The sequence below is a fragment of the Ctenopharyngodon idella genome, chromosome 21 (genome assembly GCF_019924925.1).
Source record: "Ctenopharyngodon idella isolate HZGC_01 chromosome 21, HZGC01, whole genome shotgun sequence".
Taxonomy (NCBI): domain Eukaryota; kingdom Metazoa; phylum Chordata; class Actinopteri; order Cypriniformes; family Xenocyprididae; genus Ctenopharyngodon; species Ctenopharyngodon idella.
In genome coordinates this window covers 24153644-24177651 of record NC_067240.1, presented here as the reverse complement: position 1 = coordinate 24177651, position 24008 = coordinate 24153644, and the positions used below count along the sequence as shown (strand labels likewise).

At 36.4% G+C, this 24008-nt stretch overlaps 1 protein-coding gene across 2 annotated transcripts in view; it reads right to left on the bottom strand.

Moving 5' to 3' along the window:
- Positions 1-1256: 1256 nt before the first annotated feature.
- The window catches only part of dacha (dachshund a), a 182796-nt gene continuing 160044 nt past the window's right edge, over positions 1257-24008 (bottom strand). For both annotated transcript variants that reach the window (XM_051877524.1, XM_051877523.1), the window contains 5 exons: positions 17438-17583; positions 16757-16904; positions 15020-15166; positions 11984-12049; positions 1257-2711 (listed from right to left, as the gene is read on the bottom strand). In XM_051877524.1, coding sequence (XP_051733484.1) covers positions 2674-2711; positions 11984-12049; positions 15020-15166; positions 16757-16904; positions 17438-17583 — 545 coding nt within the window. In that variant the 3' untranslated portion in view covers positions 1257-2673. The remainder of the gene's footprint in view (positions 2712-11983; positions 12050-15019; positions 15167-16756; positions 16905-17437; positions 17584-24008) is intronic.

The following is a 24008-nucleotide window of genomic DNA, read 5'->3' as shown; positions in this document are numbered from 1 at the left end:
AGAGCCGTAGGTTTTTATGGAAAGCTGGGGTGAAATGAATCTCAGGCTTCTAAAGAGTGAGACCCATGTGTGCATTTAGGAAAACTCTGAGCTTCAAAGAATGAGTTTGATTACCACAACCTCAATCAGGGAAAAATATCATGAAAGTCATTATAATAAAGAACCAGTTCTAAAGGTCAACTAATGTTTGAACTACAGGTCAACCAATATGGTTTTGCAATGTCTGATGTCAGTATTTTTATCTAGAGAGTAGTGTTGTCAAAAGCACTGACTTTGGTACCAAGTCGGTACTGAAATTTTAAAAATGTGACGATACCAGCGTTTTCCCCCTAGCATTTTGAGCGCTGTTGAGCGGATTCTTAAACAGCTCTGATTGGCCATTGTGTTCACATCCTCAACAGATATGTCTGTGATTGGCTACAATGATCAACCCTCAAAAAAACTTGTAAATAAACATCTGTGACGTGTTTGAAAGCAGGCGTCTATAAGCGTATTTGTCTATCAGTGGATATATTAGTGGTATATATATTATCTAAGTACAGTCACAGATGTCTATTTACATGTTTTTGAAGCGTTGATCATTGTAACAGACATATCTGTTGAGCGTGTGAACACAATGGCCAATCAGAGCTGTTTAAGAATCCGCTCAACAGTGCTAAAAATGCTAGGGGGAAATGCCGGTATCACATTTTTGAACTTTCAGTACCGACTTCGTACCGAAGTCAGTACTTTTGACAACACTACTAGAGAGTGGGGTGTATAATATAATATAATACATAAATAACTAACATTTAAAGATAGAAATTAATAGTTTTATTCTGCAAGGATGCATTAAATTGAGCAAAAGTGACAGTAAAGACTTTTACAGTGCTCACAAAAATATATATATTTCAAATAAATGCTGTTCTTTTAAATGGAATCCTGGGGAAAAAAGTATGAAGTGTTCCACAAAAATATTATGCAGCCCAATAATAATAAGACATGTTTCTTAAGCACCAAATCAGCATTTTAGAAAAAATTCTGAAGGATCATGTGACACTGAAGACTGGAGTAATGTAAATATATTCAATTTAGAATATATTCAAATAGAAAAGGTATTTTAATTGTAATAATATTTCACAATATTACTGTTTTTATTGTATTTTTTGATCAAATAAATGCAGCCTTGGTGAGGGACTTCTTTCAAAAACATTTTAAAAATCAGATTCACATAAGTCAAAAACAGCTCTGAAAATGACTGAGGCAGACCAGGCAAATGTTTCCATCTTAATTTTATTACTCAAAGAAAAAAAAACCTACCAAGATGTCCATAGGGTTGTTTTATTCGTTGTGGCATGTGCAAGGCTGTGATAAGTGTCTGTTGCCATTTTAAAACAAGATTCAACATCATTGATAGCTGCCGATTTGTGATCGCGTTACCTATGGAGTTGCTAGAAATGTTTAAAAATAGATTTGAAGAGGCAGCGTTTTATTTTCAATCGATACGTGTCATTTTTCATCGTTGTATTTACAAGCATGCTCGCTCTGGATGTGCATAAGGGTACTTCTCATCTCTTTTGTGTCACTAAAAATGTATCCACGTAATAACAACGTCAGGATAGCAAACGCTAAAGCATTTACAAGTCTTTATAAACAGGTAAAAACAGAAGGGGGGAGTACTGTAATACTGTTTTTATAGCAACATCAAATGAACACTTTTTTTTTTTTTACTTTTTAAGTTAAGTTGCAATAGAGAAAACATTGTCGCTGGGCAAAGTAAGACGGCAAAGACGTACAAAGAATGTTGTTTCAAGATCACTTAAGCATTCTTTTGAAATGCTGATTAAAATACAATGGAAAACAACAAACCAGATAATAAAATAAACACCAGAATAATAAACTTAAGGCAGGGAAACGACAACATGAGGAGAATATTTCTACACTTTCTAAAAAAACAAAAAACAACAAAAAAACCCAACAAATTAGAAAGAAAAATGTTGATATAGAATCCCTTTCTCAAAAGGCAAAACAACAATTGTAGACAATGTTTATTAAAGAAGCACACGTGTCTTATTTGGAGTCTGTCAGCATAATATTTGTCTCATTTGTCCCTTCATGTACGTAGAGGTGCTGTGGACAAAGTTCTCTACAGACTCGTCAAGACAGTTGTGCTGTTCAGAATCACTGGTGCACAGAATCATGGGGGATCAGCAGATAACACTCAATAATAATAATAATAATAATAATAATAATAATAATAATAAAACTGGAGATTAGAGGAGGGTGATGTTGTGTGCTTCACATAAAGAAGGGTAATTCATCAGGTAATGAGATTTTAATCCAGAAAAAAACTTTTTTTTTTAAAATCTCAAAAAAAGTGTGGGATGTAGAAGTAGTCAAAACAAGAGAGAAAGACATTTTTTTACAAGTCAGTGTGTGTGGTGTTGAAAGGTCAGCAACAAGTAGTGCTCCAGAAACACACAGGCGTCTCATGAGGACCCAAATGCACTGCACCTCCACACGCACACACACACACACACACATACACGTACATACACACTCAAGTCCTGTACATGGGTTTCAGGTGACTGGTCACCCGCACCACTTTTCCACCAGGAAAAAGCCCCACGAACCCCTCTCTGCATCTCTGGGCGGAGATGTTTGTCGTGGTTGTGGGACTAAAGATGCAAGGCTTCAGTACATGATGGGAGGTTTGGAGTAGGGTCTGTTTTCTGTAACAAAGAAAAAAAAAAAAAAACTGTGAATTACAGTGATTTATATGTATATTTCAGTCATGACAACTCCAAGTAGTTTTGGCATGTTAATGAATATGGCAATGCTATTGTCTTGGTGTCTTGCCACTGCCACTCGGAGTAGACTTGCTACTGCCATTAGATACACAGACATGCCTCTGTGAGAATGTAAGATATGCTGCTGATGGCGCATTAATAAACATACATAAACCCCATAGCAGATCTAGACAGGTGGAGCTGGGGGAGGTGGAAAGTTTCAGAGGGATTCTGATCGTAGCCTACAACGAACACAGAATCAGACTATTTAAAACTTGAGCAAACAATCTCACTGGCTGCAGAATCAGCAAAGGCCGATCAAGTAGTGCCATGTGGTAGTGGTAGCTTGCAGATTGTATATAAAGGACCTATCAGTCTGCTCCATCTATAGTTTGGGCCTAGTAATATAGCTCAGTCATCAATCAGATTTTAGAACTCTATCTATTCTTTTTATAATATGACAATGAGGCATAATATAATTTTGACTTGAAAACCAATAACATAAACACTCGATTTTAACACAACAGTGTTAAAATTAATATTCCACCACCCCCAAGAGAATCAAAAGACTTCATATTTCAAGAATCATAATTAAAAAAGGAACAAAAACAAAGACATTAATGTCTTTCAACAGCAAAATTTAGCAAGTTTTCAGAATGAATCATGTTTGCGGTGGCCGTAAAGCACTAGATCAGAGAGAAACAGCTGGTGGTTGAGGGGCAGGAGTGCTGCAGATGCATGTTAATCGGAGAGCTCGCAGCGCACCATCACACAGGAAACAGTTCATTAAGACTCGAGTGCTTTTACATGTTCAACATGCTCGTTTCTGCAAGCACCAACAGATGAGCTAATATGTATGCAGGATGTAAACAAAACAGCACAGTTGTCAAGGTACATGGATGATGAGCAAGCGTAAGAGAGGGAGAGCTGGATGTTAAACTGGGCATGTTTACGCCCCCCGCATAATCTATAGGCCTCCCCAAATCTGTGCACTTTTAAACTGGGCATGTTTACTTGTATATTTTATTGGAGTAAAATTTAAATGGTAACACTTTACAATGAAGTCTTATTAACACTAGTTAATGTATTAACTAACATAAACTAATAAAGAGCAATACATTTGTTACAGTATTTATTAATCTTTGTTAATATTAGTTAATAAAAATCCAGATGTTCATTGTTTGTTCATGTTAGTTCACACTTCATTAACTAATGTTAACAAATACAACTCTTGATTTTAATCATGTATTAGTAAATGTTAAAATTAACATTAACTAAGATTAATAAATGCTGTAGAAGTATTGTTAATTCTTAGTTCATGTTCTAAAGTAGATAATTAATGAAACCTTATTGTAAAGTGTTACTAATTAAATATATTATAAATGATTAAATTCTATTAGTTTAAATACAAAATTTAATTGCCATAAATGTTTATATCTCTGTATGTCCCATTTTGTGAGTGACCTCATTTGGTCACTTGACGGGAATTTCACACAAATTATTGCATTCACTGCATTTGCAAAGCTAAAATAGTCAACACTGTTACTTACCCAAGTTATTGTAAGAAAACGATCAATAACTTCATCAATAAATCCAGACTAACAATTTGAAATGAAACTAGTTATCCCATAATGAGTGACAGCTTAATTTAGGCTAAATTTGTAACCCTATTATTCATTACGTCTTTTTTTTTTTTTTTTTTTTTTTAATAATTAGATTTCTATTTAATTTCTATAATTAGAAATGTAATATTTGCTAATTTTTATTTGTTTATACTATAAAAGAATCACACAAATTGGAGTTTTTAAACTGTAATGTCCCAAATTTTGGTAATGGTTGCAAACATAAAACAGCTAATATATCAATGCAGCCTTAGGCCGGTTTCACACCGCAAGCGTCAGCGGCACGTGAGCGTGAACTGCAGCGGCTCCAAGCTGCATATAGAGTGAGCATTTCTTTACAAAGACAACTATAAATTTGTTTTTATAAGTTGGTCATTTATAAACTTGATAGTCTTGAAAGTTTGTTAACATGGGGAGGTGTACAACATTTGCATATAAACGTAAATAAATAAATAAATAAAAATAAATAAATAAAAGCCTCATGTCATCCATTGCTGCACATGAATGAGGTAAGCTTTGTGTTTTACATCATCTGCCGCGTGCACGTTTACAAGACAGCAAACTCGGGTTTGATTTGGGTATGCTGCAGCCTATATATCTCTGTGTAATAACTAAAAGAATGTTCATATATCATTTTCTGGCTAGTTTACTTTAGTTTTTTTTTTTATAACACACCATACTTTAACCCAAACTGAATAATTAAAAACAAGTTTAAATGAGTAAATCTTCTATAAATATTTTTTAATATTAATTTTCTTTCCTGACATACTCCAATTCTTGTTAAAACACACTAGATATGCTTATTCTGTGCATTTTGAGCACTTTTTGTGTGAAATCATATTTATTTTGTCCATCAAAGGTGTACTTTCACTTTAATTGAGCGTCAGCAGCGCAGCAAAAATAGACCCAGCGCCGAAACGATCGCAGCACTGCTGCTTCTGCTGCTTCTGCTCTGCCGCAGTCTCTGTGCGCGGTGTAAATATATGAGTATAATATTATAAAATAAGAATCACACAAATTAGGGTTTTTAAACTGTAATGTCCCAAATTTTTCAGCCATAAAACAACAAATAAAACATCTATTTTAACTTCCAGAAGTTGACAGTCAAACGTTTCTAAAATTTTCAGCACTGATTTTCACTGATTGTTTGTTGAAAAAGAATGGCAGGGCCTGTTTTTGTACCCTATTCATGGAAAGTGCCTGGTAAACTGAATTGTAGTGCTTTCTCATGTTCAACCCTCTTTGTTCTGAAGCATACATACTGTAGAGCATGAATACTAAATGTGCCATATAAACACATATGACATTCATATGTGTTCATGAACCATTCACAATGTATGAATGCCACATTGAGGCCTGCAGGTGCTGAAGGGAGGGAGAGACGCTGCAAGAGATAAATAGAAGGCGGGTATTTCACTTGCTCTGAAATATGAGTTACGAGTAATATCCTGAAGTGCAATTAATTGAGTCCTATGGCTGACAGCAGACTAAATCTGCCATGATGAAGCTGTACCCAGGAGACACCGGAGCAAATAGTTCATACACTTAATACAGAGACCTGACAAAGCAGGACACTATCTGTTTTGTTAAGTGGGAGGTGGGCCAAAATACTAGTATTCAATGCTTCAAGAATATTCATTTCTCTTTTGTAGGGGTGTAACGATACCCTCACGTCACGATTCGATACATATCACGATACTGAACTCACAATACGATATTATTGCGATTCTCCAAGACATATGGTGAAAGGATAACAAAAATGTACTGTTGATTAAATTTGGTATTACATTGGGAGTGGAAATGAATAGGTTTGGACTTGGTGCTGATAACCCAATGCACAGGACAATGGTGACACCAGAATAAAAATATTCATAATTCTAACGCTGAAACACAGATTTATTTTAGATGAATATATTTGCACTCTGTCACTGACTAGATGTATTTAAAATATTGTAGGCCACTTTTTACTGGTAACATAAGACATTTGGCATTATCAGGACCCACAAATATTCCCCCATTGCATTATTATACATTATATTCAACATTATATATAGTAGTTTAATTTAGTACTGACACTAAAACTCTGTAAACTTGAATATTTTCTCACACAGTAATTTTCATTTTGGGTGAACTATGCACAACACATATCGTCATTATCCACGATACGATATTGTTGCATTTTTGTATTGCGATATATTGTGACACGATACATTGTTACACCCCTACTCTTTTGTGAATGTTGGGAGCTTTCACTGCGTCACATGCTAAACTCCATCTAAAAATATTTTAATCTGCATTTTGCTCATTATTTTTATGACCTCATATTAATTGTAAAAATATTTGTACTTTTGTAATGAAAGCAAAAGTGCAAAAGAAGGCACATTTCATAATCCAGCATTGAAAAGTATGTTATTCCACATTTTGACAAGATGTGCTCTTCAATGTGCAAACCATTTTCATATTCACATTTTTGTATGTTTCTTTTTTTTTTTTTTATCTATTAGTTGTTGTTCCCTAACATAAAACATCCAAATATTTAAGTTGTATTCAAGGCACTCATTCTCCTCCTCATATCAGTATTTCAGTAAGTGAGTATCTGTTGCCAGCGATGAGGTCAACACTATGCATCTTTGGCTCTTTTCCCCCACATGTAGAATACTGTAAATAGATGGATGGGGAGGTGAGGGTGGTCCTCCTCTGGGACATCCTCCTCACCAACACACTCCATATTTAACACTGCTCCCCTCCCATATAACCACGGTCTCATTTATTCTCGAAACACAAACCACTGCCTCATCCTTGATTATTCACCCTTTGTTATATCACCGCATGATAGCAATTAGTGTGTTAAAATATACCACTGGTATGTTTGGTATATTGAAGTACAGTGTGTTCAGATAGATCTATATGAAATCTTTACACTTTCCACACCGATTGTTGGAAGTTACACATGCGGAATTCTTTGAAATGGCGGCCATTGAGTGTGACTGCAATGTTTTGAGTTCAGTTTGCTCCTTAATTACATTTTCACCTCACCTCCCTTCTTCACTCCCTCCACCACTCCACACTTCTCTTAATCGGCTTGTAAAATGATGTCACCTTCCTTTGTGTTCAGCAGTTTTCTGTTAGCGCCACTTGTCTTGATTAATCAGAAAAGGCACGGGTCATCGTAATGGCCCAACACAGAGGTGGAACCTGAGAAAGCGCAAAAAGCTTTTAGCCCGACGAGTGGGATCTCGGCAAGGACAATCAAACCTAATGAAATCAGCTGTCACTGCTAAGCTTGCAAAACTGTGAAGTCCGACTTGGGAGAGAAGCACGGGCTAATTAGATTTTTGCCGGCTGTAATGGATAAATGTGGTGAGGTTCGGGAGCTCGGGGAAGGGTGGAGCGGACAACAGACTTCATACACAAACTCCCCAGGTGGGGCGGCTGCCAGACTTTGTAAGCTGATTGCACAGACACCTTTCCTCTTTCAGCTTGATGGAACTTCTAGATAAAGGAGTGTAGAGATAAAGTGATGATCTGTGCATCCGAGAGAGTACGGGATCATTATGATCTTGGATGTATTCTTCCTGAACAAAACAAAGCATCCCTTAACCAACTGATCGGATACGCTCTTCGACAGTTTCTTGTTTACACTGAATAAGGAATCTACGGCCATGACACATATTTTGTTGTTGTTCATATTGCAAAATTAGTTGTTTAAAATAAGAATTGCCACCACAAATGAAATGAACATTAAAACATGAATTTATGGATCTTGCTCAACAAAAGCAGTCATTGTTATATGATATATGATTAATTTGTGATTAATTTTAACCCTAAACTGAATTATATCAACCATATTGAAGATGTTTTTTCCCCTTTAAGGTAAGATATTAAAGTGCAATGCAAGTAGGGCTGCCCTCGACTAAAGATTTTCTAGTCAACTAGTCGTTCATTTAAGCGATCAGTTGACTGTTCGCACGTGTATATTAATAAACCATATAAATCATAATAATGAGCCTTTAATTGCCTATATATAATATATAGCCTAATCGGCAAAAGTAGTGATTATGAATGTGTCATGAAAAAACAGCAAGGAGACTGTCTAAACATTTTAATAATTAATTGATAATGTTTTCTGTGTTTTCGGCTGCAGAGATGAATTTGACGATGCTGACTCTTCACCTCCGCAGTAGTAGACGCGCCTATATGAACGTTTCAAACGGATTACATAGTCTGAAAATATTTGAATTCCTCTTGAATTGGTTGATAATCACTTGACAATCACTTTCAAGGTTTCTATAGATATATTTCTCATGTCTGTGAGGCAAGTATACACTGAGTTTTGGTTTATTTTTTTGATGCGCTCAAGTTCACAGAGACCGAGACGGCAGAAAGCACATCATGATTGTTTTCTTTATTTCACAAAGGCACAACGTTTTCTTGTTATTGTGAGTTTACACAAATAAAATGAAACCCTTTACAGTTTCAAATGATGTATTACTCTTATCTGTATCCAAAATCTTATCTGACCAAAAATTGAGTATTTTAAGTTGTTTCCACTATTATCAGAAAAAATGCATGTTGCGCCGGCGCCTCCATGTCATGCAGTAAGCACGCCAATACTTCAGCTTCCACACGAACACTGGGATATGCGCCTAATAATAGCCCACATTTAGGTTAATGTTAGAGTGAGCGGCCAAGTAAAGTTGCTACTACTTACATGTTTCAAATGATAAGCTATATTTGAGGTCGATGGATGATAGGCGAACGTTTGGATTTCCTGCCCGACATACTGTAATTATCACAAGGACCCGCCGTTAACAATCTGTGACCACAAGTTTTTTTTTTTCTAACCGACTAATAACGTTTTTAGTTGACTAAGCCTCTTCTAGTCAACTAACGATTAGTTGAATATTAGTGGGCAGCCGTAAAAGCAAGGCTGTTTTTTTTTTGTTTTTTTTTCAGTTGCAGTGTGCTGATCACTACTCATGAAGTGCAGAACAGCCAAAAAACTGTGTCAGAGCGATTATGGCCCCATCACAGAGAGCCTTATTTGCACCTCGTATTAGCCTCTGCGTTATAGGGGAAAGGTCTGATCTTCCCGTTTCCTGGTTCTGCTCATTGCTCTAAAGGTCAGGGGCATTGTGACAGAGCTCTAACACTAATCCCTGCTGTTACATTCACATTAGTCACGCCTCAACTCAAGTCACAGGCCGGTAAAGCAGGCTATATGGAATTCCACTGGAAGCAGGCCTCCACACTGCAGCTGAAATGATCGCAAATGCGATAAAATATTGCTACAGTAGTTTATCATGTTTCAGTTGTCTAATTCAAAATGAACTGGGAACAGTTATTTGTAATTGAAGATACATATTAAAGGATTAGTCCACTTTCAAATTAAAATTTCCTGATAATTTACTCACCCCCATGTCATCCAAGATGTTTATGTCTTTCTTTCTTCAGTCGAAAAGAAATTAAGGTTTTTGATGAAAACATTCCAGGATTTTTCTCCATATATTGGGACTTCAGTTGGCCCCAAACGGTTGAAGGTAAAAATTACAGTTTCAGTGCAGCTTCAAAGGACTTTAAACGATACCAGACCAGGAATAAGGGTCTTATCTAGCAAAACGATTAGTCACTTTCTAAAAAATTTTTTAAATTATATACGTTTTAACCATAGACACTCATCTTGAACTAGTTCTCTTCTTCTTCTTCTCTATTAGAATTCTGGCAGTGTAGATGCTGCTAAGTTGTTATCTACTTGCACTAGCATTTTGTATATGACAATTTAGTTCAGACTTACACTTAGCAGCGTCTTAGCAGCGACTTCAACTGTTTGGGGCCAATTGAAGTCCACTGTAAGGAGAATAATCCAGAAATGTTTTCATCAAAAACCTTAATTTCTTTTCGACTGAAGAAAGAAGGACATGGACATCTTGGATGACATGGGGGTGAGTAAATTATCAGGAAATTTTTATTTGAAAGTGGACTAATCCTTTAATAACAGAGCTTTGTGGTAATAAATGGTTTTTATTTTTATTTATATTTAAGAAAATCAAACATTCTAAAAAAAAATTTATTTGTCATTGTTTAACATGGTGAGGTCCGACTGAAAAAATAAATTATTTAAATGCTTTTGCATTCTCTCACAAAAGTTTTGCATTTCCACAAGAAACTCTGTGTTCGCTCACAAATTTTTGCATTTGTTTTTCGGGGAATGCAAACATTTTTGTGAGCAAAAAATAGGATCTCTTTTTTTTTTCCATCACCATGTCTATTTAGGGGATCCATAATGTTGAATTCATTGCAAGGGAAACTTAGGGACTCCCCCAACCCCCCTCCCTCCAAATTGCCAGAAATATTCTGACAAAAAAAGTGGCCTTTACATTGGCTTCCTGAGTCAATTTTTGGGCTTGATTGTATGTGCAACAAAACGGATCTCTGTATGATTTCAAGATCAGTGCTTCTCAATTGGTGGGTCGTGGCCCAAAATGGTTTGGGATTGTTACTTTTGTACAATAAATAAATACTGTTTTGTGTGTGGTCAAAAACAACTGATCTTGTTTCAAGACAACTCAAGAGCACTAAACTTTTCTCGAGTCACGAGTTACTTGATGTCTCACAAGATTTGACAACAGCATGCTCTATCCTGTCTCCAGATGTCGGCCTACAAAATAACAACTGATGTATTTCTCAGTCTAGTCTAAGGCTGCGTGTCTTTGATCTGCAGGTTTTGTAGATCTGACCTGGAGTTGAAAGTTACAGACTTTGAAACATGAGATGGGCCACAGATTTAGGGTGAAGTAGTGTCTGATTCAACCCGAGAAACCTACAATCACCCGGGGATGACCCCTCTACACTGTGAATGAACCCTGGTGCCGCCCCAAAGAAGAAAAAAAGATATCTACTCTGCAAACGCTTCAGCAGTGCTCTGTTACAGCACCGCTGTCAAAGCCAGAAGAAAAATGGAAGTCTCTTTATTTGCAGACTGTGAAATTGGCTATATAGGGGAAAAACATTTTGCTCATTTTCAGCGGAGCACTTTGCAGCCCGTTTCCACTGCATCTTCTGTAAACATATGTATTTATTCACCTTCCCCCAGCCCCACATTTCAATAAGATGTACGGCAGCGGGTCTTTAATTCGCCGTCAGACGTGTTGATAATAGGTCCCATTTATCAAACGCAACTTTTGGCCAGATTTGGGAGGCTAGCTTGGAGGGAAGGGGGAAAGACAGATGGAACAGGGATAAGAATGAAACTGTATGAGTGTGTGCAGAAAGGCTGTAAAGCGCAAATAGATCTCGGGGAACGGAAGCGTGAAAGGCACATGAAAACATCAGTTTGTAATCTCACTCCTGAAAGAGTTGGACATCTTCAAAGGGACCCAATGAGATGTAAGGCAAGTTCAGGGATTTACTCTGGTAGTTTTGCTGGGGTTCGGCCCCAGGAGAGAGAGGGGCCTCTGGACCATATGTACAGCACATGGCTGGTTGCATCTTCTCAACTGCGGCCATTTTTACTTTTCATTCAAATACTGAATGACTCATGTTGAGTTTTGTAGCTATAAATGTAGTGTACACACAGTATGTGGAACTTCTTACCTTGTACAGCTGAGTTCTCCTGCTGGTTGCCATTATGTTCAGACTTCACCTCTGGTATCACTGCCTCTAAAACCAAATACGTCACACAGTTAGAGCTCTCACTACATGTACTTTAGCAGTAAAACACGCCATTGGTATCTATGTCTCAAATAAATATAGCATTTACAAAAAATATATAATTATTCATTATTTTTTGATGAAGTTGCACCATCTGACATTTTAAAACCTGAACTACATAGACTTATTGACCCTGATCCAAAGTCTTGAGGGTCTTCTGGAGTCCTCTCAGAGAAATTATTTTCCGTTTTTTTTTTTTTTTTCTGCATGTTTCTGCACATTGGTTGCACCACATGACTTTGATTTGGTGGTCAAAAATTGAAATATTTATAAACTTCACTGCTATTTTTTACTAAGATTTTTTTTTAATCTTCACTTTATGCTCCCCAAAAATATCAACATGAATTGTTATATTTAAAAGTGGGCATCATGTCATTTAACTTAAAATAAACGTGAACGTTGGCAACCCATTTTGGTTCTGTAATACTACATATTTTTGAGTGAAACAGGATATTCAGAAAGAAGAAAATTTAGGGTGATTTTATCCATTAGGAATTGATTAGACAGTGAAAGAAATCAGAGGTAGAGAAAGTTAAATATTAAAAATACATACATAAAATTCAAGTTTGGGGGACAGAATTGTATTTTTTTGTGTTTGTGTGTGTGTGTGTGTGTGAAAAACTAATACTTTTATTCAGCAAGGTCGCATTAAATTGATCAAAAGTGACAGTAAAGACATTTATAATGTTACAAAAGATTTTTATTTCACAGATTGTAATAAAAGATTACACTAGATTGTAATAATATTTCACATATTACTGTTTTTACTGTAGTTTTTGATCAAATACAGCCTTGGTGAGCATAGACTTCTTTCAAAAACTTTTTTTTCAAAAATCTCACCAACCCCAAACTTTTGAATGGCATTATGTATTAATAAATATATGAAAGTAAATAGATTTTTTGTTTTTATTTCATGTTGTCTACCAAGTTAAGTTTAGCTGAACTGCATTTGGAAATAATCTCCACTACAAAGGCAGCGTCGCACGGATAAACAAAAGAGGAAGTCGCGTTATCTGAGGAGAGATGTGACGTAACAGCAGACATTCACAATAGGGATCTTTTTCTAGCATTGCCCTCAGATGAAAGGCAAAAACAAAAGGCATTTCTCCTAATGAATTCACGTCTAATCAGCCTTGGCCTAATAATTGCCCCAGCACTCATGAAAATACTTGCAGATGTCTTGAAAATGTTTTTTTTTTCTCCATTTAAATTCTGCTTCTGTTAAGATATTCACAATTAAACAAGTGTAATCAAAACAACAGCGAGCGATTAGGAAAATGGTTTGGCCTTGATAAGTGTGCGCATTTAAAGCGTTTATGATAAACATCAGACTCCATTTCCTCAGCTGAGATTATGACGCTAATGCATCGCTAATAGTTATGACTGAGACGGAAATACCAATATCAGCACCAATTAAAAAAATATGAGAAAGAACAGAAGGTTGAACGAAATATTGATAGACAAACAGATGTAAGTTCTGAATAGGCAGATCTTTAAAGATAGTGTGGGAGAGTATCGCAGGATAGACTGTAAAGAGAAATCATGTATGTCTGTGTGTGTTACACCATGTCAAAACAAGTTGTGATGTGACAAGTTTCCAGCGTTAAAGGGTTAGTTCACTCGAAAATGAAATTTCTGTCATTAATTACTCACCCTTATGTCGTTCCACACCCGTAATACCTTCATTCATCTTCAGAATGCAAATTAAGATATTTTTGATGAAATCAGAGGTTTTTTATCTCCCACAGAAAGCAACGAAATTACCACATTCAAGGTCCAGAAAGGTAGTAAAAACATCATTAAAATAGTCAATGTGACTGCAGTGGTTCAACCTTAATGTTATACATTTTGTGCGCAAAAACAAAACAAAAATAACAACTTTATTTAACAATTTGAGCTGTTGTCATTAAGGTTGAACCACTGCAGTCACGTCGTCTATTTTAATGATGTCTTTACTACTTCTCTTTACCTTCAATATGGTAATTTCGTTGATTTCTATGGCAGATAGAACTCTCGGATTTCATCAAAAATATCTTAATTTGTGTTCTGAAGATGAACGAAGGTCTTACAGGTGTGGAACGACATGAGGGTGAGTAATTAATGACAGAAATGTCATTTTTGGGTGAACTAGCCCTTTAAATCAATATTCTGTTGTCAATGAAAGCAACATAATCACAGCCAAATATAACACACTTAATTTTTAAGAAAATGTACAATTGACCACTCACTTTTTCAGGGATTCTGGAAGTATTCGTTCATTTCTCCATACATATTTTTTAAAAAAAATATCCTCAATGAACCGTTATAAGCCTTAAACCAAACCACAAAGCATTTTATAAGAAAATATGAAAAAAAGAGAATGGTAAAAAGCCAAAATTCGTATATGTGGGATAGCTACTCAACCCATAAAGCACTGAGAACTGAATTAAATCACAAACAACTGTACAATATAATTCAATGAATGCAAGTCATTCATTAAAAACAATATATTTGAAGTTTATTTTGAAAATATGTAAGTTTAGCGAAACTGACTCAATTGACATTCGCAATGCTTCATGGGAGTGGGTGGTCACTGCTGAGCTCTTTTGGCATGGTAACAGTGACTTCACTGATTGGTGGATCTTTCTTTTAGGGTTACGTCCAACAATATTCGTAATTTAATGTTATATTATGAATACTGTAATATGCTAAATGCAAAGTGTTTGGCTTCTACAGAAGCAAATATCATTGATTAACAAACTCTGAGCTTATGGTAGAAAAATTGAGACTTTTATTTCAGGAACGCTTTCAACCTGTTGATCTCATAACTATATGGAGCAGGATTTTGGACCAATGAGATTTCACCGTGGGCTTGTCGTTTATTGTGTCAAATCTAGTTAGGACACTAGTTAGTCTGGGTGTCAAAAAGCGGAACCCCACCGTTGAGACTCATGCGGAGACTCTCAGGAGATGTGGCCTGTTTGAGAGCCTGTTCCACCTGCTCTCTCCTCTTGGACTCAAACTCCAGAGCCTCCTGCAGTTTCCTTTTTGCCTTCTTTTCCTTCTTCAGACGCTTCTGAATAGTGGCTGAGGGAGACAAGAAAGAGGTTTAAACAAACATTCAAACGTAAAACACTTTGCTCGTTCAGCATGGTGTGTGAAAACACAAGGAGACGCCAGCACAGACTCGCGTTCACACATTAGAGACTTGAAAGTGCTCATTAGCACTAGCAAAACAAAAACATATGGTGCGCTACGTGCAACAGCTTTCAGAAAGGATATGTAAAATTGCAAGGTTTTTAGACGTTCAAAGTAATAAACTAATGGAAATATGGCCTAGTTAGTGGTGTTTGCTTGGGCATCAACTATTACTATTAATCACATTCAGGGTTAGGGGTTTGTTCAAGTTCTTACAAGAGCCATTTTTTTCTTGGCATGAAGTTGCTGGTTTTCACTATAAAGAACCTCTTGTACAATGTTATAGGTTCTTCATAGAACCATTGATGCCAATAGAGAACCTTTATTTGTAAGAGTCTAACTACGAGTAATCGTAGTAGCACTACTAATAAAATATCAAGTTAAACCTATCAATTCACATTTCTGGGACAACACAACAGCTGTACACAAACCTCACACCAACACATGTTCACACAGCACAATGTTTTCACACAACACAATCTCTGAATATGTGCAAACATAATCAACTCTGTGTATATGTGGATTCACAGCAATTAACAGCCTTTTGAAACACTCAGAGTCTGGCAGAAGACCTTAAAACAAGCTCCCGGCGTGTTCGCTCGCTTACAGCGTTAAATGTATGTCCCTTCCTCCTCGCACCTCTAATTACTTGCCTTTGATTGGCCAAATCATCCACCATATAACAGTGCGCATTAAAATAACATGAAATGCTGTAACAGCCATGGCTAATAAATTATTGAGGTGTTTGTACATATTGTCAGAGTTGTTATCCAGCTGAATAATTGGCTTAATTTCTTGGCGCAAACGGCAGGAGTTGAATTGGCAGTAAATCCACTAGTGACACGGATTGGTTGCGATGAAGGGAGAGAATTGGCGGCATACACTGAGCTTTTTCCTGAGTGTTCGTCACGCGTTAATGTGTTTACTAAAAGAAAATGATGATTATTGTAAGACCAATGGATTTCCATGACTTTTCCAGTCATTTGTGAATACTGGATAAGACTTAATTTAAACAATTTATAAATGTATTTATGAATAAATAATTACTATTTAATGACTATAAATATTTATTATAATTACATAAATAATATTATAAATATTTAATGTATTTATTAAAAAAAAAAGTCATAGAATTACTATAGAAACTTCCATACATTTTTCATAATTTTTTAACGATTTATATGACTGTGGAAACTCTGGACCTAAAATATAACTATTATATCATGTATTATATGCTGTAAAAATTAAATATTATATACTGTAAAAGATTTTTTGAAGTTTTAAATAAAACAAAGATTATTGTAGTGCTTTCTACTTAAATGTCATGTTTAATTCATGTTTTACTTGCTTGTCTCTTTGTAATCAATTGTGAAATTTACTAAGAATTTTTGAGTGAAAATGTTTTTCAGCATATGACGATAATAGTTAAATTATGAACCACCCTAATGTCCTTCAGTTTAATCAGGTGTGTGTATGTACCTCGGCTGTGCAGTTCAGAGGTGAGTTGTCTCTCCAGACTCTCTCTCATCTCTCTTTCTCTGTACAGCTCCATCTTTAACTCCTTGCGTTCCTGTTGCACCTGTTTCTCCTGCACACGGGCATTATCCACAGCCACCTTCAGAAGACCCTGAGCCGCCAACACAACACAAGACACAGTCGATTTTAATACACAGATAAACATCCACAGTTCCCTTATGCAACATACATACTGTATATATTTTAAAGCAGCGGTTCTCAACCAGGAGGCCGAGGCCCACTAGAGGTCCTCAGCAAACTTCCAAAGGGTTGCAGGATTATATCAATATATTAATTTTTATAATTATTAATATTTAAAAAAAAAAAAACATACAATCAAGATGCAAAATCCTACACATTTTTATTGAAGAACTTTTGGAATCACAAAATGAATTGTGGTCAATCAATCTACCCATATCAACTCCCAGTTTCTGTTAATAATTTTATAGTTATATACACATCTATAAGTCTTTTGAAGCTATACAATGGATTTGTGAGAGGAACACACTGAAATTTAAATCATTCACTAGCAATCCTGTCAGACGTGTCAGTATGAACTGGGAATAACAGGGTTTGGAACATCAGTAGATTATGATTGAACTATTCCTTACAAACATATGCAAACAAAACACACACTGAATGTACCTGGATGTTAGTGAGCAATGTCTCCACGGAAGAGAGGCCATCTGCAAACAGGAAGGGGGCGGGGAAGCCTGGAGGAAGAGTCTGAGTGCCCAGAGGAAGCTTCTCGAACCCTGTCTTCTGCATGGGCAAAGCTAACTGAGCCTCATCTGGCAAAACACAGAACATAATATGAATACACACCAGTGTTTTATGACTGTCGACATTAACATTTTAACACATGCCTTAATGAGCATTTACAATTTACATTTAATTTATTGTTATTCAATTTGGCATCATAACGGTTTTATTTTGTTCTGTGTAAAATAGTGGTTGACTGACTTTTTTTTTTTTTTTTTGATGACCAATGCCGAATTTTTAGAGAGCAGAATGCCTAAAAGCTGATATATATGATATCAGAATATTTAATTTAAGCTAGTAAACAACCATTTCAATTTATACTTATTTATTTCACATAATTTTTACTAAATTAGAAATAAATTAGTTAAAATTAATCATTATGGAAAAAAAACAATTAACCTCTAAAATAAACAGAATTATTCTTTAAATAGGAACTTCTTGATTCTGTAATCTTATTATAGTATTTTTCACAAATAAATGAATTGTTAAAAGTAAAGGAAGTAGACACTGTAACCAACAATAATCTAGTAAGTCTTTTTTTTTAGTAAAGACCGTTAGAAGGGCAAACGCTGTAAAACTTCATAAAATTTGTCTTATAATTTATATTCTGATGTGTACATTTTATTAAATTAAAACACTGTAAAAATTATTTTCAAAGTAGTAAATAAAGCAGATTATTGAAGTACGTTTTACAAGAAAATACAATTCATTCCAGTTTTTCATCAAAATGTCATGTTTAATTCAATGTGTAACTTGCCATTTCTTTGTAATTATTTGTGAAATTTAGTAGCAATTTCTTAATCCCAAAGTGTACTTCACTTTTTACACGTATGCGACGGTCAGCGTACAGTGTGCGTGACGTGTGTACTGTACGTGCACCGCCGGATTTTTGTAACCACCTGTACTTTGTACTCGCACGTCGCACCTGCACATTTAATTTTTTTTTTTTTTTTTTTTTTTGCAGTAATTAGTTTATCCACAAGGACCCCCCACGTGCACTGGGGGGTCAATTCACAAGGTAGTCGAAGAAAAACTACATAAACAGAACAGACCAGACCATGCAAGCTACAGCGACAATGGAGGCCTACATAGATGCGAGATTGTGTGAAGAGGTTAGAAAGTACCCTCATTTGTACTCTAGCATGAAAGAATACAAAGATGTTTACATGGGTTGTAACTTGTAGCGAGAAATTGCTCAAAACTGTGCATGTGTATGCGTACGAGTCAAATGAGGTATACTTTCCAAGGCTGTGCGTTCGACTGTGCGTGTACACTAGCGTACACAGGGCTTAAAGGGTTAGTTCACCCAAAAATTAAAATTCTGTCATTTATTACTCACCCTCATGTCGTTCCACACCCGTAAGACCTTCGTTCATCTTCAGAAGACATATAAAGATATTTTTGATAAAATACGATGGCTCAGTGAGGCCTGCATTGCCAGCAAGACAATTAACACTTTCAATGTCCAGAAAGCTACTAAAGATGTATTTAAAACAGTTCATGTGACTACAGTTGTTCAACATTAATGTTATGAAGTGACGAGAATACACCAAAAAAACAAAATAACGACTTTATTCAACAATATCTAGTGATGGGCGATTTCAAAACATTGCTTCATGAAGCTTCAAAGCTTTACGAATCTTTTGTTTCGAATCAGTGGTTCGGAGCGTGTATCAAACTACCAAAGTCATGCCCCCCAGTGGTGAACCACTGAAATTTCGAAACACTTATCACATAACGAAGCCTCGTTTACTGAAATCACATGACTTTGGCAGTTTGATACACGGTCCAAACCACTGATTCGAAACAAAAGATTCGTAAAGCTTTGACACTTCATGAAGCAGTGTTTTGAAATCGCCCATCAATAGATATTGTTGAATAAAGTTGTTATTTTGCCACACAAAAAGTATTCTCATCGCTTCATAACATTAAGGTTGAACCACTGTAGTCACATGAACTGTTTTAAATACATCTTTAGTAGCTTTCTGGGCATCTGAAAGTGTTAATTGTCTTGCTGGCAATGCAGGCCTCACTGAGCCATAGGATTTTTATCAAAAATAACTTAATTTGTGTTCTGAAGATGAACGAAGGTCTTATAGGTGTGGAATGACGTGAGGGTAAATAAATTAATGACAGAATTTTCATTTTTGGGTGAACTAACCCTTTAAGTGCAAATTGTTTCTACACCATTTTTTTTTTCAGTGTAGTGACAAACCTATTCCAAGTAAATTGTGTCATTTCTGTGTCACCAAGCAGAATTAAAAAAGATTGTTTACAAACTGGTTTCTCAAATATTCCTCCCCTCTCTACCATTGGCCAAACAAACAGATAACCCCACCCCCAAACTCATACCATTGGTTGAGTTGTTGCTGTGCTGGGAAGGTCAGGACACTCAAACTCACAGAGCAATCTTTAAATGCTGCCACAGTTATAAAATCAACCTACAAATTGCCCACTTATAGTCTCTGCATAACAAACTGGGACAGAAGAAAGCATTTTAATCCCAAAAAATGATACTTCACCGTGAAGTGAGTTACAAATTTGTTTCAAAGAGGATGAACTGGCTACGATCAAAGCGAGACTCGACCGTACACTCAGAAACAGTAAACGCGAATATCACTCAGCGGGGAGAATATAAACCGAGTGAGCACTTCACCGTGTATTTCTGATGAAACAGAAAGCTGCTGTGTCCAAACCTCCATATAGTAGTTAATCTCTTATTTTCACACACACAATCCATATTTTACCCACAAGCCCCATAGGCAACCCCTCCCACCCACAGTGCCAGGCCACAAACTATAGCCCCACTGCACCAGCAATAACAGATAGAACTGGGCCTGAGTAAGAAAGAGCGCGAGCAGTCATGATTCACCCCGGCTAATCTGGCCAGGGCCTCTCTCAGCGCACGTTGACACGGCCCGTCCAGGGCTCCCTACGCAAGACAAATAGGACAGCTGGGGTGGGAATTGTGATGACAGTGTATCACGGGTCACATCGATTTCCCTGCCACGCGCTCTCCCGCGCCCCACCAGATAACCCTGCACTGCTTTCTGCCCATTGTTCATACCCCACCTGTCCCACCAGCTATAAATTTTCCCCTTCTTTCCTCGCCACTGCAAAGGGCATTAAAGAAGAGAGGAGCCAAGAGAAAGAGGGGAAGAATTCGCCCTCCTCCTCCTCTCCTTACAGGTTGACAGTGTGTGATTAAGTTTTTGGTGCCGGCTGAAAGTGGCGAGCAGATGAAGGTCACGCAGATAGAGTGTGAAGAGGAAAGCGCGCGAGAGGAAGAAGGATAGGGTGAGAAAAGGGGTGAGCGGAAGGGGACGCTGGAGAGAGAGGTGTGAGGTGAACTGTGAGATAAAGCTGGAGGTGAAGACCGCAGAAATGTTTAAAAGCGCAAGAGGGTGTGTGTTTATCATTCACGGCCGTGCATCTGTTCCTTGTGTTCAATTACACACACTATGCAGGCTTTAAAGTCTACATTAAAATTTTGATTGTACGTTTTTCTGGTCTTATTGTGTACGATTCATCACTGCACATTATTATTTCTGAGAGGAGCACTTTTCCTTTGACCATGAAAAATGCCGTTTTTGTCTGCTCGCTTCTGGACGACTGGCGCTTCCTCTCAGCACAAGTTTGGTATTGTTTTAAAGCGCAGCATTTCAACTTTGTGAATATTCATAGCGAATTCTAAATGGTATGGGTCCGAACAAATGAAATGTGATTTTCAAACTCATGCTGATGTAAACAAAACGATCTTACTCACGCTGACTGACAGATCCGAAGCTCACAAAGCCCAGGCATCGCGCAATCCCAATATACACATATACACAGAATTACAGTATTTCAAAATATCTGTCTTGGCGAGTATTCACACAAACATTATCTGTTATGTCTTAAAAGAATGCTTGGTTAACTGTTGGGGAAAAACATCTAATGTGTAACATATATTAGATCCGTGTCTCAATATATAGGCTGTCTGTTACATTAATATTAATCAAACAATTGTGGAATCATGAAAAAAAAAAAATAAATAAATTATATATATATATATATATATATATATATATACACATACATACATACACACACACACACACACTTTTTTTTTCCCTATAGATACGGGTTTTGACTTGGTTCGTACCAAATTTGATGGTATTACCAGGGATTTTAAGGTATGGTTGCTCGATTTTTGTAAAAATTGAGTTTGCCGACTCTATCGACTTCAATCAGGTGTAGCTCATTCATTTTTTTGTCGGATTACAACAAATAATACATAATTTTGAAGGTTTTTTAATAGAGAATGTGAATAACAATAACTCATTTTAGAAAATTTATATATCACATATGTCTTCTTAATCTTTCATTAAAACTGAAATGGCTTTTTGTTCCAAAATTTGGTTCACTGCAGCTCTAGTCTGCTAAATATGGCATAAAGATATTATAAACATTAACATCATTATTATTTTGTAAAGCTGCTTTGATACAATTTGAAAAAATGCGCTGTACAATTCAATTTGATTTTGCTTTACTTTCAGTGGAATCTGTATTTTTAACAAATCTGTTAAATGAATGATTCAGTGACTCATTCATAATACACAAAAAGACAGCGACTTGTCGCCACCTACTGGCGTAATGATGTAACTTACAAAAAAAGGGTCAATGAATGAATCAGGAAACAAATCTTAAACTGATTGAAAGATTTAAGTCACCTACATTCAGTTTTACTGAAATGGGCTCGTTTCATGAACGAGTTAAAAATCAAAATCAACCTCTTTGTAGTTCTTTTTGGTGAGTAGATGACTGAAATTCAAGCTTGGGGAACTAAAAACTACACATCCCAGGTCAATGCGGCAGTAGAAAGGAGGTTAATGGCAGCAGGCTCTTGAAAGCCCTGCCCTCCTGCTGGCCCCTGCACACCTAATTGCAAGTCCCTTTTAAACGACAGATTTATCTTGCTGCGGCTGCTGATAGTGTTCACTTCAATTCATTTTATTCCATCCAGCAAAGAGGGTGGAAGAGCCCTCGGCCCATGACATTTACAAAGTGCCCCCGTTCTGTCTCCCCTCACTGTAATGTGCACGAGTAATGATACTGTGTGTGTGTGTGTGTGTGAGTGTGAGTGTGTGTGTGTGTGAGGCCAAGCACAATGGGATCTGTTTGTTTGTACATAGTGTGTGTATGTTTGTCGGATAAAAATGTCTTTTTGGTTCCCGGCAGAAGACAATACCAAATCATTTTTTGCAAATGTAAATATTTTTAAAAGATGCAAGTAACTCAAAAAATACCTGTCCCATCGAACAAAACACGTCCATCCACTCAACCCGACAAAACACCGCCAGGCGAGAGTACAAAGTGAACAAACAGATAAATAAATAAACTAACAAAAAGAAGGGAAGTGCTTTTTTCTTTTAACTGACCACTGCAATCAATAATTCATCTATCAGACCTTTTATTTGCTGTCCACTAAAAATAAAGACAATATGAAGTTCCTGGAAAAAGCTTTCTTACCGGTCAAAAACAAAGAAACTCAAGTACCACCATGGCCACCAGAGGAAAAAAAAAGAGAAAAGAAACAGAGACAAAGTTTTGCTTTAAGATTTACACCAATTGAAAAGCTTGATTTAAATGCTTTCAAAGATTTTTTTTTTTAAATTTCCAATTTAATTATTAAATTTACAATATATATCATTTATATAATCAATTTAAATTAATGATAAACATTTCTGATTACTGGATATTTTTATATTTTATTTACCGCGTCGACTAGCCATGTAAAGTGTTTGGGAATGTACTAGAACCTCATCAAATTTGAAAACGCTTTCTCCTCATGTCTCTTCCTCGAACTTTTCTTCTAAAGATGGTTTTCTCTCAGCGAGTTGCTTGACATAATGTCAGCCTTCCCAGAGATGGTGGATTCTGCCCCCCGTTCCATATGGATGAACAGATGCCGGGGACAGGAACGAGAGGAAGAAGGCTATCTCCCTCAGCGCCTTTAACCCCAGTGTGCTTTTCTTGCCCCCACATATTTGTTAGTTTTTATTTTGTACATGTGTCGGAAGGGGACGTCTCTTGAATATTCAAAGGGATCCAATTAGGGGGTAATTTAGTGCACATCTACGGCACAGTGTTTTTGTCAGGTACGTGTACATGCTCGCACCCGCGCTCACACACTAATATAGGTTTGTTTACACAAAGATTTACATATGAAGATCAAGGCACACAACTAATCACCATAATTGCCAGAGTAAATGTTAAAAGATGGGCAACAGCTCATTATTTGAGGTTGTTTTGAACTGTGAGGTCCTTTTTAGCACTATATTAATAATGTCATGAGAGGAAATTAGTGACAAGTGTATATAATGGTGCAGTCTGAGCAAAAAGTTGTAGCTGCTGACTTTACTATTCGTTTTGCCTTGTTTTGATTAAATCAGGTTAGGATGAGGGCTGTTCG